At 41.5% G+C, this 14,650-nt stretch overlaps 1 protein-coding gene and 1 long non-coding RNA gene across 5 annotated transcripts in view; both read right to left on the bottom strand.

Moving 5' to 3' along the window:
* The window catches only part of LOC141754839 (uncharacterized), a 68,836-nt gene that overhangs the window by 26,599 nt on the left and 27,587 nt on the right, over positions 1-14,650 (bottom strand). The gene's annotated exons all lie outside the window — the stretch shown is intronic.
* Positions 1-14,650, bottom strand: part of fam49al (family with sequence similarity 49 member A, like) — a 46,185-nt gene that overhangs the window by 17,334 nt on the left and 14,201 nt on the right. The window contains exons 2-3 of one of the 4 annotated variants that reach the window (XM_074614215.1): positions 8,352-8,442; positions 1,783-1,862 (exon numbers count right to left, since the gene is read on the bottom strand). In XM_074614215.1, the coding sequence (XP_074470316.1) occupies positions 1,783-1,855 (73 nt within the window). In that variant the 5' untranslated portion in view covers positions 1,856-1,862; positions 8,352-8,442. Of the gene's footprint in view, positions 1-1,782; positions 1,863-3,389; positions 3,470-6,867; positions 7,340-8,351; positions 8,443-14,650 lie in introns of those variants that run through there. The other 3 variants (XM_074614218.1, XM_074614219.1, XM_074614216.1) reach the window with 3 other exon arrangements.

Raw genomic sequence — 14,650 nt, 5'->3', positions numbered from 1 at the left:
GGAGGAGGAGGAGGAGGCCAGCTGTTAAAGGGGGAAAGTGGTTGAGGAGGGGCAGAATATATTGGGATACACTGCAAAACATCTCCATCTTAACAAGTCATTTAGTCTCAAAATCAGTCTTAAAATCTTCAGTAGGGTCATTTTTGATAAAGATGACTTGATTCCAGTAGTCTATGTAAACAAATACTGCATTTTGGTTTGGATTTCTAGCCATGATAGCAGCATGTGTTTAGTGCTAGTTAGCAAAGATGCAAACACACTGAGCTAAGATAGTGAACATATGGTAGACATTACAATATATCTATCTATAGATATATCTATCTACAGTATAACATGAGCATGTTGGCTTTGTCATTGTGAGCATGCTAGCATGCTGATGTTAGCATTTAGTTCACTGGTTCCCAACCTGGGCGTCCCGACCCCTATTAGGGGTCGCCAAAGCGTAATTTCTTTAATTATACAATAGTCCTATATCTGAAGAAAACTAAATGAAATTGTAATTTTTTTAATTTGGATTATTATTTAAGATATGTAGGGAATAATGTATAGCGAGCTGGTCATTGTTGTGAAATAAACCCTGGCAGGGCGATACGGCCCGAACGGAGGGGTCTTGCGTCGCCCTGAAGAGGTTTATTTCACAACAATGACCTGCTAGCTGTACATTATCCCGCTTATTACACGGCGACTTACTTAAGAAATCAATATTTTGACACAAAAACGGTCCGCCAGAGTCCGACATCAGAACTGCGGCCATAGTATGTTATACATAGCAACGGTCTGCTATAAAGAAATAACAGACCGTAGAACACCGTGATTGACCAATCAGAATCGAGTAAGGGCATGAAGAGCGTGCATGGGACACCGACCCGATTTATACGTGTAAGAAGTTACAAACAGTCCCTTTAAGTATGTATGATTGTTAAAAATAAAATATTATTCAGGGGTCGTCAGTTCACTAGAGAAGGGGCCCCTTAAGGAAAAAGGTTGGGAACCATACAAGTACAGACTCACAGAGCTGCTAACATGGCTGTAGACTCTTGTGAAACACAAAATGTTTTAGGCTATTTGTTGCGACAAATTAACACTGAGTACTAAAATGAAATGACTTGTTGAGATGGACAATTTTCAGACTGCAAAGTTTAGAATTCACTGACTAGGAAAATGAGACAAAAAGAGAGAGGAGGTAGAGGTGTTTTTATTTACCAACCTCTTTCTCGATCTTTCTCTCTTTCTTTCAGTTATCAGTTTCACTCTCTGACTCACACATTATTTAGTGCAACACACACACTTACACACACACACACACAGGTCAGACACACAATAGGTCACACAATAGGGGATGAGGAGATGAGGAGGAGGAGGGATGACGATAGACTTTTTGTTAGACATCGTCATCCCCGAGCAACAGGAACCCACACAGGACTGGCATTCACTTTCATTTTTCCTCAGTTTTTGTAGCTTAGGAGCCGAGATCAAAGCATTATTGTTGTCATTTTGCTACAGCGTCACCATGCCATTGTGCATCTGTCTGCGTCTAATAAGATGTGGCGCGTGTGAATAAGACCCTTTAGAAAGAAGCCAAATGCCTTTCAAATGCCAGTCCCTGCAGCAGAAATCAAAAGATAAACAAGAGGGTGAGGAGGAGCAGAGCTGAGGAGGGACAAAGGGGGTAAATAAGGATGTAAGGATGACACAATGGCCAGCTAAGATTGATGGAATGAGGAAAAGAAAGCAACGAAGAGAAAGGGATAACTCAAAAAAATAAGAAGCGGATGGCCTCACGTTCAAAGTCAAGGAAAACTATTGGGCCATGCTCAAGTTCGGCGCAAGCCAGCACTTTCAGGAGGTTTCCCATGAGCCCCCTGGAACAGAGAGAGGGGAGAAGTCTGTGGGTGATGAGGGGACGGGTGTCGGGGTTGTGCGCGTGTACGTGTGTGTATGTGTGTGTGAGTTGTATGTGTGTGTGTGGTGTGTGAGAGGTGAATGTGTCGGGGTGGGGGCCTGGATGAGAGGGGGTTGTTGGAATGGGAATGATGGAAGTATGTCCTGGGTGAAGCATGGCAACATGGACACAGAGCTTCTTTAATCCCACTCCTATAGTTTTATTTATAGCTTGATTTGAGTAGAAAAAGTTGATTTGGTGATGATAGCAATCCTCAAGTTTAAAGGTCAAATGCTACAGAGAGAAAGTCCAATTAAATCTACTTTTTCATCTGCAGAATTCTATGTAAAAATTATAAATATATGAATGTATTACTCATTTTATGGAGCAAATGTTAAAAAATATGGGATTCTAATTGTTTCAATAGCAATTGAGCAAATTATCCCAAAAATATAAAACATAATTGAATAAATAAAATATTTGAAAAACAAAAAAAAATGTAATACAAAGAAAGACTACTTTAATTTATTTCTCATTTTTCTGTTAAGAATCAAGCAAAAGAAAGAGAGAATGAAAAAATAGAACAATTTTAAAATAATTCTACTTAAAAAAATACAAGAATTAATTTCTCATTTTCTGGCAAAAATCATAAATCATATGGGATTATATTTATTTCAATAACAAATGAGCAAATTATCCCAAAAATATATGAAAAGAGAGAGAATTAAAATAACTGTAAAACCAAAAAAATTTAGAAAAAAATAAAAATTAAATAAAAAATACTATAATTTATACCTCATTTTTTGTTCACAATCATAAATTATACAGGGTTATAGGAATTAAGCAGTATGAAAATAATTTAAAATTTAAAATTTAAAAATACTTCTTTACTCTATGTAAAAAAAAAGAAAGAAAGAAAAAATAGTAAAATGTATTCCTCATTTTCTGGCAAATAATTTTCATTGATCCTCAATTGATTATTTTTTTCAATTCTTGAGAGATTTTGTTGAATAATATTGATATAAATCTAATTCTATAAAATTACTACCTTTAAAAATGCACACTTACAACGAGTCAAAGTCCTATATATTGTATAAAATTCAGAATATATATAAATCAGTTTTTTTTATTTGAGGACAGTGTTGTTTGAGAGGTAACAGCAGAAATGAACTCTTCTCTGAAAATCATATGGATGCTTGTTTGCCTCACTGTAATTACCTACCAGTTTATTTATACCTATGCACCACATATATATTTCTACAGTCATTGGATAGAGCAGCTTTCAGCATCAGAAAGCAGCGAGAGTGGGACTAGAGAGCGTCTGATAATGACAAACCACACCCACAACAACACTCCATCACACCATCAACAACTCAGCAGCTCACATCCAAATATACCTCCCCGTGACCCCACCCAGCGACCTCCCACTGAACACCTCTGCTGCACACATGTGCACTCACATTTCAAGCACACCGACACGTGCACACACACCCCGGCGCTCACTTACTTTCAAAGTCCAGGAAAAAATGTGGACAGTTCTCTAAATCCTTGCCAAGGACCTTAATGAGGTTCCCCATGGCTGGCGACCTGGACGGGAGGAAACAACAAAATGCATACAGTACGCAGAACCTGGCAACCCAGAGTAAATACACAACATGCACATGGAGAACACAGCAGGTTGTGAGTGTTTAATTTTTTTTTTTTACCCATCTGCACTTTTCTAATTATCTCTTCTTCCTCTCCTCCTCCATCCTTCTGTCTAAACAATATGTCCAGAGCGAAGTCAGACATCCCAGTCATAAATGACACTGATCACAGTTTGCATCCCATACACAGTGTATGCTGTATTCGATTAGAGGGGGGCCGAAGTCCAGTAGTGAATCATTTAGCTCACTCATCGGGAGTCACTAGAGCTGAGCAGCGGTTTTAATCCATTTACATTACTATAGTAACCTAATAAAAGCCTGCTATGTACGGCCTCCTTTCTCCTAATGCTCTTCAAGTACAGCAGTCTATGGATACTTTATGACAAGCTCTTTATAGTTCATACCCAAAGGCCAGATGCCAGAGCTTTATGAGACCAATGATGCACGCTTTATCAGATTATACTGCAGGTCAGACGGGCAGGATAAACAGCATTATATGCTTGTATGTTCAGATAAAACAACATATGTCAGGTGTTTTAATAATGAAGACCACGACAGTGGACCCCTGGTTTCAACCTCTTCAATCCCAGTGGGCCAGACGGTGTAGACGCCAAATATTATTCAAAATAGGGGTGGGCCGTATCACAAAATTAGGTTTTGATTCGATACCAAGTAATAAGGCCAGAGCCAGCATTTAAAAATGAAAAACAGCTCACCTCTACATAATAGAACGTAAGCTAACGAGTCACGATTTATGAGGTGGATGCATCATTAAAAGGATCCTTCTGAATACATTTTCATCACCACCAAATATTAAGCATATCTTTTTATTATTCTCTAATAATTTTATCACGAACACATTAAAAAAAGTACGATTTTTAATAGGAAATTTATGTGATATTGTGGCAAAAGATTGTGTGTGAATTCTTTGAACTAACGGTGATTACAGTATTCACACAACAGCAGCCAGAGAAGGGGACTTGGACTCACACTTAAGTCGCAAACACAGTGACTTGTGACTTGGACTTACAAAAGATGACTTGTGAACTGTCACTAGTTGGAGACCAAGTGTACTTATACAATACGGTTGTACTCTAACTGTTATTGAAAAATATGTTACGGTTATTATTGCATGCTCAGTAATGTTTAGGGCTGTGTTTTGGCAAGAATCTGGCTATATGATACTTATCATGATACAGGAGTTACGATTCAGTATATTGCGATATATTGTGATACAGTAAGCAAAGTGATATATTGCGATTTTAAAAAAATCGAATTTTAGGAAAACTGTCATAGTATAAAGAAGACTCCACCATATATATAACATCTGAGTACAATTTGTATGCTGCATTCTGGATCTGCATTAGTATTTATCACAGTCCCTGTAACATCCGACATCATAGCTCTACTTTGAAATGAAATAAAGTATTGACTGAGTTAATCTTTGCATGTAAACTATTAATTAAAAATCGATACAGTATCACAAAACATAATATCATGATACTCAATATTTTCAATATTTTCTTACACCCCTAGTAATGTTAGTAATATTTTCCTGTTGCCCTGAGTAATGTCAGTTTATATCCATAATTAGGGGGAAAATACAGCTGTCTACTTTAAATGAAAGTTTTCATTGTGTGTTTTTTTTCCATATTGCTTTGCTGATACTGTATGCTAATAGATAAAGGAGTGATGATACAGTACATGCTTTGAATTCCTTAGATATAGCTATGCCATGTTTTAAGCAGACTGGATGGCATGCAGCAGATGATAGGACGCTCATTACAACCAGAAGAGACTTTACTTGGACTTGCAAAAAACTAATTGTGAGCATCTCTGACAATAGCAGAGAAGTACTGTTCCTGCCTAGAATATGATCTAACATGGATCTATCTTTTGGTATCGGTCCTGTTGCCGCTTGTAGCTATCTATATTCAAAACAGTTACTTAGTATTTTAGTATTAGTATCTATACTTAAGGTATCGGACCACCAACCCCTAGTTCAAACACACAGTTTAGTGGTGTGTAATTGATGGAGACTTCAATGTTTCCACAAATACCAAATATGTCAGAATTGTGTTTAAAATGATGCCCAAGACATATAGAATATTTCCATTTGAATGAATGGTGCAGCCTTAAGACATACAGTGTCACATATATGTCACAGAGCTGGAACAAGCTGATACAGAGAAAATGTGACATTGTCAGACAGTGCGTAATAACATGTTTTTAACAACCTCAAAGCTACTTAAAGAGGGAATTTAAGGAAAATGGATGTTAAGGGATCAAAGAGGGAGAAGATTGAGAGGCCGCATAATAAAAACACAGAATAAACACACAAACCAAGTGGAATCCAATATTCAAAAATGACTCTCAGCTGTGCGAGTATTAAAGCCTCTCCTCCCCTTCTCGATCATAAAGAGCCATCGGTGGCAGCTGCCAAGTTTCACTTCCTCTGCCGTACCCTCTGTGTTTATGTGCTATGTTAGCACATAGCGAAGGCCTATCAGTTTCCCCCCTGCAAGACTGATTTACTGGCCAGCATTAGCATGTTTACGAGATGCCACCATCCCGCAAAAAAAAAGCCGGTCTTTTCACTGTTACTCAGCAAGAATGGGTGTTGCATTGCAGCACTGAGGTTCAGATGAGAGACAGGATGGAGGTACACTGCCAGACAGTTGGCTGACATTCTCCAAAGTATAGTGGTTTCTCTCTCAGATGAGTATCTACTGTATTATATACGTCTACAAACTCTGTTGGGAGGCAGAGAAAGAGAGCTATATGCTGAGTCACTGCTGTAACCCGTGAGCATCAGGTCCAGACGTGTAAAACGCATCCCCGTCTCCTCCTGACTTTTAGACCACCTGCTCCCAGATTCACGCTGAACTGACGCTATGAATATATGAATAACAGATCCATATCTGACAAGGTGATTGCAAAGGCGAAATCAGTTTCAAATCATAAAGCAACGAAAGCTCCTTGACATGTGAATAGGTGTGTGTGTGTTAGAGGTAGCCACACACACACACACACGTTAACACACATACACTAAGTCTGGAGCAGCATGTGGTCCATCCTGAGAGCAGCGCTCGGCTGATGGTTGCCAGGTTACTGTTGGCCTGGTAATATCGTCTGCTCGTCTCAGCAGAAGATGTGGAGAGAAAAAAGCATCCAGCTCTGCGCACACACACTTGGTCAGTTGCTTACAACAGTGATGTGATGCATCAATCTTTACTTAAACGGCAGTCAGCCTTTCTATTAATTGCAGAACAAAGATGGTAAACACAAAAAAACAGGAAGTCAAGTGCCCGGCAGCTTCTCACACCTCTCCATTCTTACCCTCTTTTCCTACGAGTGATTCGCCTCTTCCTTTATCTTTCGCCCTCAGTTTCTTCTAACCCGTCCTGTCCTTGTCTTCCCTGCTTTGTGAAATCGTTGCTGTGAGTAAATCCCAGGTTAGCCCGGCTCAGAACGATGACTGCAGTCCCACGGTGGCACCGGTTGCCACTCTGCTGTTCATAGAGACTGATGTAAACTTCTGCTCTCGCTCTTTCTCCCTCTTCTGCCTCTGTGTATCTCCGTCCACTTCACACTTCTCTTTTTCAGCCATCTATTTAAAGGCCTGTGGTTTTTTCTCTATTTGGTCTGTGCGCTACAGTAGATGTTGCTTTTTGTTTTGTTTTCAAGCCGTTTGTAGAATAGGATAATGTGAGGTTGTTGGTATAAAGAGCATAAGATTATTTATATTTCTTCTGTCTTTTTCCTCTGGCCGTATCATCCTGATACGTGACCGTATCTTTTCAGCTCTTACATAAACAGAGAAAACTCCTTCTCTCTTTTTCGTTTCTGACGTCAGACTGGGTTCCTCAAAAATATCCCCTCTGCCTCACTTCTCTATTTCACCACTCTCCCCAGCTCGCCTGGCCTCGTCTTGTCACAGGACATCTATGTCACGGTGCCATTCGGTTTCACTGGTGGCCCTTAGGTGCAAACAAATCTAAGTGGCAGAATGGAAATGGAGATCAGGCTGCGCAAACACAAGGGCGTCCATAAAAGCCGTTGGATGTATCGCAGGCTCACTGTTTGAACATTAAGACACGGCGTTCTCTGAATTAGGAAGTGTGTTTGGTGGCCACCGGTTGCAGTTTCTGTTACACGCACAATGTTTGCAGTCAGCCAGCGTGAAAGTGGAGCAAAGTGCTTGTCTTATGCAACCGTGCAGCACACTGTTCTCATCTGTAGTCCGGCAAGAGAAACCAAGCCGGGGGGCTCCTCGAGTCTTAATAAAGACACGGCTTGGCTCCCACATGGCGGCTGAAAAGCAAACCTGGTCCAGACTGGAAGCCAAAGCGTCAGAGCGAGGCCTCCCGGCTTCTTTTCAGCTCTTACTGAAAGATTCCTCCTGTTACAGCCCAGGAGCTTCACCAGTGTGGATTTATACCAAGCACAGAAACACCACCGCTCTTCCTTGCCAAGGCTAACCACTATTAACGCACCAATAATACCATTTGAATTCCCTTTCTCCATCTGTGCGTCTCTTTCTCTCTGCCTCTAAACCACAATGATCTCTCTTTCTGTCGCACAATGGCTGACTGGGTGTTCAGTGGCCTGTGAATCAAACCATGCAGCAGCTGTACTGTACACAACTGATGCAGCGACTGTACTATCTTTCCTCTCTACCCATCACTGTTCCTTATTCCTAAATTGTCCATCCGTCTCTCCGACTCGCCCATATGGTGTTGTGTCCTTATTTTTCAGCTGCTGTTCTCTCTCTCTCTCTTTTTTCTCTCAGCATTTTTCCACTCCTCATTTTTTATTCCTACCTTCGCTTGTGTTTATCCCTCTGGAACACTTCACTGCATCAACCAGGGCTTGTCAGCTCCACACGGTGGTTACAGCATCAGCACCCACCACCTGACAAACAGACGGACAGGTAGACAGAGAGAAAGAGAAATTAACATAAAATGTAACATCATGCACAGTAGAGTGTCGGGAAAAGCAGGAATGTAGAAGGCTTGATTTTTGGTTTTAAGGATGCGTTGAGTCAACCATGGCAAGGAAAAGCAGGGCCGTAAAGGGAAAATTAACATAAGAACAAAAAATAAAATAATAATTATGTAATTAGGCTAGTGCTAGTTTGCCTTGAGGTGAGAATATGATTTCACCTAGCTAGCTTTGCAGTGAATCTTGACAGAGATTTATCCTGCTACTACATCGAAAAATGTTTCTAGTCTATAGTTTAATAATAATAATAATAATAATACATTTTATTTGGTGGCGCCTTTCTGGACACCCAAGGACACCTTACAAGAATTAATTAAAACATAGACAGATAAAACAATATAAAAACAACAGGACATGACAGAGACATATTTGTACAGACACATAGGATGGGTGATGATGAGTGCTAGAGAGAGTATGCCAGTTTAAACAGGTGGGTTTTGAGGAGGGATTTGAATGATGTGATATTGTCAGACTGCCGGATGTGTGGGGGGAGTGAGTTCCATAACCTGGGAGCAGAGCAGCTGAATGCCCTGGCTCCCATGGTGCTGAGGCGTGAGGTGGGGGTAGTCAGAAGTCCGGCTGATGATGAGCGGAGGGAACGGGAGGGGGCGTACTCCTGGAGGAGATCTGTGAGGTAGGTGGGGGCGAGGTTATGGAGGGCTTTGTAGGTGAGCAGGAGGTTTTTGTAGTCAATCCGGGATTTAACAGGGAGCCAGTGCAGCTGGGTGAGGATGGGGGTGATGTGGTCGGAGGATTTGGTGCGGGTGATGATCCGGGCGGCAGAGTTCTGAATGATTTGGAGTCTGTTGAGTAGTTTGATGGGAATGCCAGAGAGGACAGCGTTGCAATAGTCGATTCGGGATGTGACAAAAGCGTGAACCAGGATTTCAGTGCTGGAGTGGGACAGGGATGGGCGGAGTCTGGAGATGTTGCGGAGGTGGAAGAAGGCAGTCCGGGTGACGTTTTTTATGTGGGATGTAAAGGAGTGGGTGCTGTCCAGGGTGACCCCAAGGCTCTTGACGTGGTTTGAGAATGGTACTGAAAAGCCATCAATGGTGAGGTTTTGAGCAATGGTGGGTTGAGATTTGGAGATGTTGTTTTTGGAGCCGATGAGCAGGGCCTCGGTTTTATTGCTGTTTAGTTTTAAAAAGTTCCTGCTCATCCAGCTCCTGATGTGTTGTAGGCAGGCGGTGAGGGAGGCGGGTGGGAGGGCAGCAGTGGGTGTAGTTGAAATGTAGACCTGTGTGTCGTCGGCATAACAGTGGAATAGGACATTGTGATGACGGAGGATAGTGCCGAGAGGAAGGAGGTAAATGATAAACAGGAGTGGACCCAATACTGACCCTTGGGGGACACCCAGTGAGACAGCGGAACACCTTGATCTGTGATTGTCCAGTTTTACAAATTGTTGTCTGTCGGTGAGGTATGAGGAGAACCATGTGAGTGCAACACCAGTGATACCAATATCAGTCAGACGTGTGATGAGTAGTGGGTGGGAGATGGTGTCATACCTGCAATAACTGTTTTTGCCCACTTGGAGACAACAGAAACAAGCTGTGATCACAACACTAACATACTATCAACTGAGCTGAATGAGTGAACATGTTAGCCTACATTTGAAGTCGTGTTTGTGTGCACGCAATGAATGTAAATCCAATATTCACTCTCCTTTTAGCTCTGTTTTGGTCTTCGCTAACTCCTGTGAAAAATATCCATCTCTTTAGCTGCTAAATGCTTCACTACGTTCACCAGCTAGCTGTTAACTCTTTCTGCCATTTGGTGCTGCACCAGGCTGTTCTCATTCCCACGGCGTCACATACCGATGTTTTGTCACGACCGTTGGTGTTCGATACCGCTGCACAAGACACCCTTAAGTGTCGGTATGAGACGCACCGGGTTTTCCATTAACTACGATGTAAACCCATCCACGGTAACAGTAAACGCTCAGAGAAAGTGCTGTAGTTTAAAGAGACACAAAGGGCTGGTGGGAGGGAAGGTGGATGGGTTCAAAAAACACAGGGCTTTCATCCGGGAGACCAATGTTCATGTCCCGTGTGATATGTTTCACTTTCACTTTACAATCAGCTGATTGTACGTGTCCCGTGTTCACAACGTCAAGTCACATTTTCACTGTACAACCGTATTAATTTTAAGCCCAACCATGTTGTATTTTCCTAAACCTAACTAAGTTGTTTTGATGCCTAAACCTAAGCAAGTGTTTTTTATTTAATTGACAACATTAAGCATGTGTTTACTGCAGGCGAAAATTGACGCCGAGGGGGTCTGACAAAGCGTGAGTATGTATTGAGTTGGGATGAGAACGTGTTGGCTGCACAGATGGCGTACAGTGGTTCTGTAGAGCTTTTTCAATGAAAACAGCTGCCTGATAAGAATATTTCGGTCTTTTTGGTCACCAGAAAACCAAAACAATGAGCTGAAACAAGCTAAAAAGGTTCAGCAGTGCTGAGAGGAACTGCAGAGTCGGGTAATAATTCTCTGTGAGTTTGTCACTATGAACAACCTCTTTTACGTTAGATGTTATTTGAGATATTATTATTATTATTTTAAAAAGATTAGAGGCGCTGTAAGTGTCCCATGATGGTCCAGATGGAGTGATACCATTTGAGTTATAAGTTTCTACACAGCAGTTAATCCCTCATGGATCAGAAACAAAAAGATGTATATAGCTTCAATCCAAAATTATCGGTACTTCCCTCCCCAAAAGCTAAATCAGTCTAATCTGAGGAACCTAGAAGGTATTTCTTTCTTTCCCATTTTAACATTTTGATAATGGATTAAGCTCGTTAAGCTTATCTCCCTCATTGTGCGGCTCGAACAACTCCGGCGCTGTCTTACCCGCTGACTGGTGTAACTATTAACACAACTGCTGCTGCCGTTGCATCATCGAATCTCATCATGAGAGAGTGCAGACAGGAGAGAGGCTGGGGGGGGCCCTTTGAAGAATAGTTGCCAGGGAAACACAGCCTCTTATTCTCATGGCAACACACAGTCCGGTACTGTTCAGTGTTGGCAATCAGGTGGATTGGATGGTTGGATGAATGGATGGATGTATAGACTATAGGCTCCTTAATCTCCAGAGTGTGGGACACCAAAGCATTGACTTTACTGCTTGTGGGGGTTGTAAACCAAACTGTCCACTGCTGGAATTACATGTCCTTTACCTTAAATTTATTTTCACTGTGTGTTCCCTTAAAGTTAATTGCCTAATGCGTATTGATCTCTCTTCTCAGTGAAAGGGCAAAGGTCAAGTAGTGCACAGGATGCTGAGGTCAAGGGAGGTGACGACTTGAACTAAGCCACTGAGGCTATCACGCATCAACAGAGTTACGGTAAGATAAACATCATCACACTTTGAAAACTGACATGATGTGGTACCTAAACTGTGTCTGTATATGAGTCTCATATGTCAACAGGGAAAGTCCCTCAGAAACTCACATCATATACATTTTCTCATATTTCTAACCACAGAGAAGTAGTTGTTTTAGTTACAGACATATCATTAATGAAAGGCCAGCAGCTCTTGTCGTAAATATTAATGGATTTTTCAGATCAAATTGAGAGCAGACATATCATTTCACTCCGGCTTCAGGACCCTGACTACACAGTTTGATGGATTACTATTTTCAGTTAATTAGTTGAGTGCTTTAGTTTTCCATTAGAGCTCATTGCCACCTGTTTGCTTTCTCAGCACTGTTTATAATTTGATCCATACACAAACTTCCGTCTTTGTTTTTGCTATACAGCGTGTGGGTGTGAGATGCAGTGGAGAATTAAAGCGACATCTCCACTCTCGTACAATTCCTGAGCATCGTGCGACTACTTCACTCAGAGCAGCTGTCAATCACAGCTGTCAATCATGACGTCTCACCCCCTTTTTACAGCATCAAATAACTAATTAAAACCAAACGTATCAGAAAAAATAAACTTGAACATACATCAGCGTGATAACAACTACATTAAATGCTAGAAACCATCTTTGGGGAAAAATATATTTGACGTGTACTTTGACTTTTTAGTTTGGCAAGAGGCTCCAGAACAGATTCAGTGCTGGGCTTGAAGGTTCATTCATGACCTTGGACACAGCAGCTTCACAAAACAATTCTCACAACACGGTCTACTTGTTGTTTCTGTTACCACGTGACCGGAATCCCATACCATGTGGCAACGACTAAACCATGATTCTTCCAAAAGATATCCCCTCATTTGGTGTTTTGGTGATAGCAGATGGCACATCTCTCATCAACTGATCTAAGATCTGGTGGCTCTAAAGGCAATAGCATACGATTCATACCATTCATAGCTATACCTACGAAAACAAATGCACTTTAACTTGTATATGCCCCCCAAAATCAATTTGTATGTAATCCACGTAATCGTGAACCAGGAAGTATAAAGAGAGACAAACGCAGCGAATAGAGGAGCTCGGGATGGATGGGTGGGTCAAAAAACTCAGGACTTCCGACGACCGCTCTTCATACCCTTTGTGAAACCAGAAATACATGTTGATTTAGTTGGAATGTAACTTCCATACTTAAGTTACGCCTCTTCCGTAGTTATTTTAACCCAAATCACAATCTTTTACTAAACCTAACTGAGTAGTTTTGTTGCCTAAACCTAACCAAGTTGTTTCCTGTGAACATGGAAGTTTATTTTGAAAAGACTGCATGCATATAACGAGCGGAAATTGACACTAGTTGCTGGACATTCGTAGGAAAACACAAAAAATTAAGAATCATTTTTTGTAAGATATCATACGAACCGTTGTATGAGGATGCGTTCACATTCAGTGACACTGAACACTCTGCAAATTTAGTGAGGTTTTTCCTTCAATCTGTTACTAGTCTGTGTGAATATAGTGTTGATATAAGATTTTCTTTTGTTTGAAGTATTTAAAGTCAAAACCAATCAATCAGATTCCAGGAAGACTTTGATATTGGCGCTGCCGCTTGATGAGCCCCATCATGAATCAGTGTCCAGCTAATCAAATATTAAACTACTCTGCAGTCTCCAGTGAGCAGACACTGAGAGAGACGTCTGGCCAATCAGAGGGAGAGTCTTTAAATATAGTTGCTTTTTCAGCAACCTCAGAAAGAGATGGTGAGTGGATGGATGGAAGGAGGGAAGGAGGGGAAAGCAAGAGATCACAAAATCATTGTATGCAGACATCTGTCCGTTTAGTTGAGAGTCCGTGATACTTTGTTCATGTTAGTTCTGCCCACTGAGCAGGCCCTTCTTTAAAAACCCCACTGGTGATTATTCCTTTTCTTGCTCTCTATCTCTTTCACTCTTCTTAACCTTTCGCCCGTTCTCTCGACACACCCCTCTCTCCGCCCCCCGTTCACTCTTTTATGCAGCCGCTCATTCACTCATCTTCTCACCGCTCACCCTTTCGACCTCTCCCTCTGTTTGTGTGTCTTTTACATCCTCCCTCTATCTTTTCATTCTTTGTTCTCAGCGTATTCTCCCTAAAGGTAGAGATGAGTGCAGGAGGCTGCGGATAAACCACCATGCAGTACGTGTGTTTTGAGAGTCAGGAGGGGAAAAGAGGAGGCAGTAGAGTGAACTAAACACCCACCTAAACTCAGTTAGTCCTCTGTTTTGTTTGGAGAAAAGGTGAATTATATAATGTACAGTGTTGGTATAATGTACGCTGCTGTAAGTAGCGTTATGGTGATGCTGGTGGTAGGTGGGAGGGAAAATAGGTGATGATCATCATATACTGGAGGTCAGTTTTGTGGGAGGAGAGGAGATGAGAGAAATGAGATGGACAGGAGAGAAGAGTAAAGGAAAGGAGAAGCAAAGGAAAGGAGAGGAGAGGAGAGGAGAAGAGAGGAGAGGAGAGGAGAGGAGAGGAGAGGAGAGGAGAATACAGAAAAGGAAAGGATAAGACAGGAGAGGTGAGGTGAGGAAAGGAAAAGAAAGGAAAGGAGAGGAGAGGGGAAGATAGAAAAGGAAAAGACAAGAAAAAAGATGAAAATACAGAAAAGAAGATGAGATGAGAGGAAAGAAAAGAATGGAAAGGACAGGACAAGAGAGGAGAGGAGAGGACAATACACACAAGGAAAGGAGGGGAAAAGAAAGGAAAGGAGAAGACAGA

This window comes from Sebastes fasciatus, chromosome 17 (genome assembly GCF_043250625.1).
Source record: "Sebastes fasciatus isolate fSebFas1 chromosome 17, fSebFas1.pri, whole genome shotgun sequence".
Taxonomy (NCBI): Eukaryota; Metazoa; Chordata; class Actinopteri; order Perciformes; family Sebastidae; genus Sebastes; species Sebastes fasciatus.
This window is presented reverse-complemented; position numbering and strand designations above follow the sequence as displayed.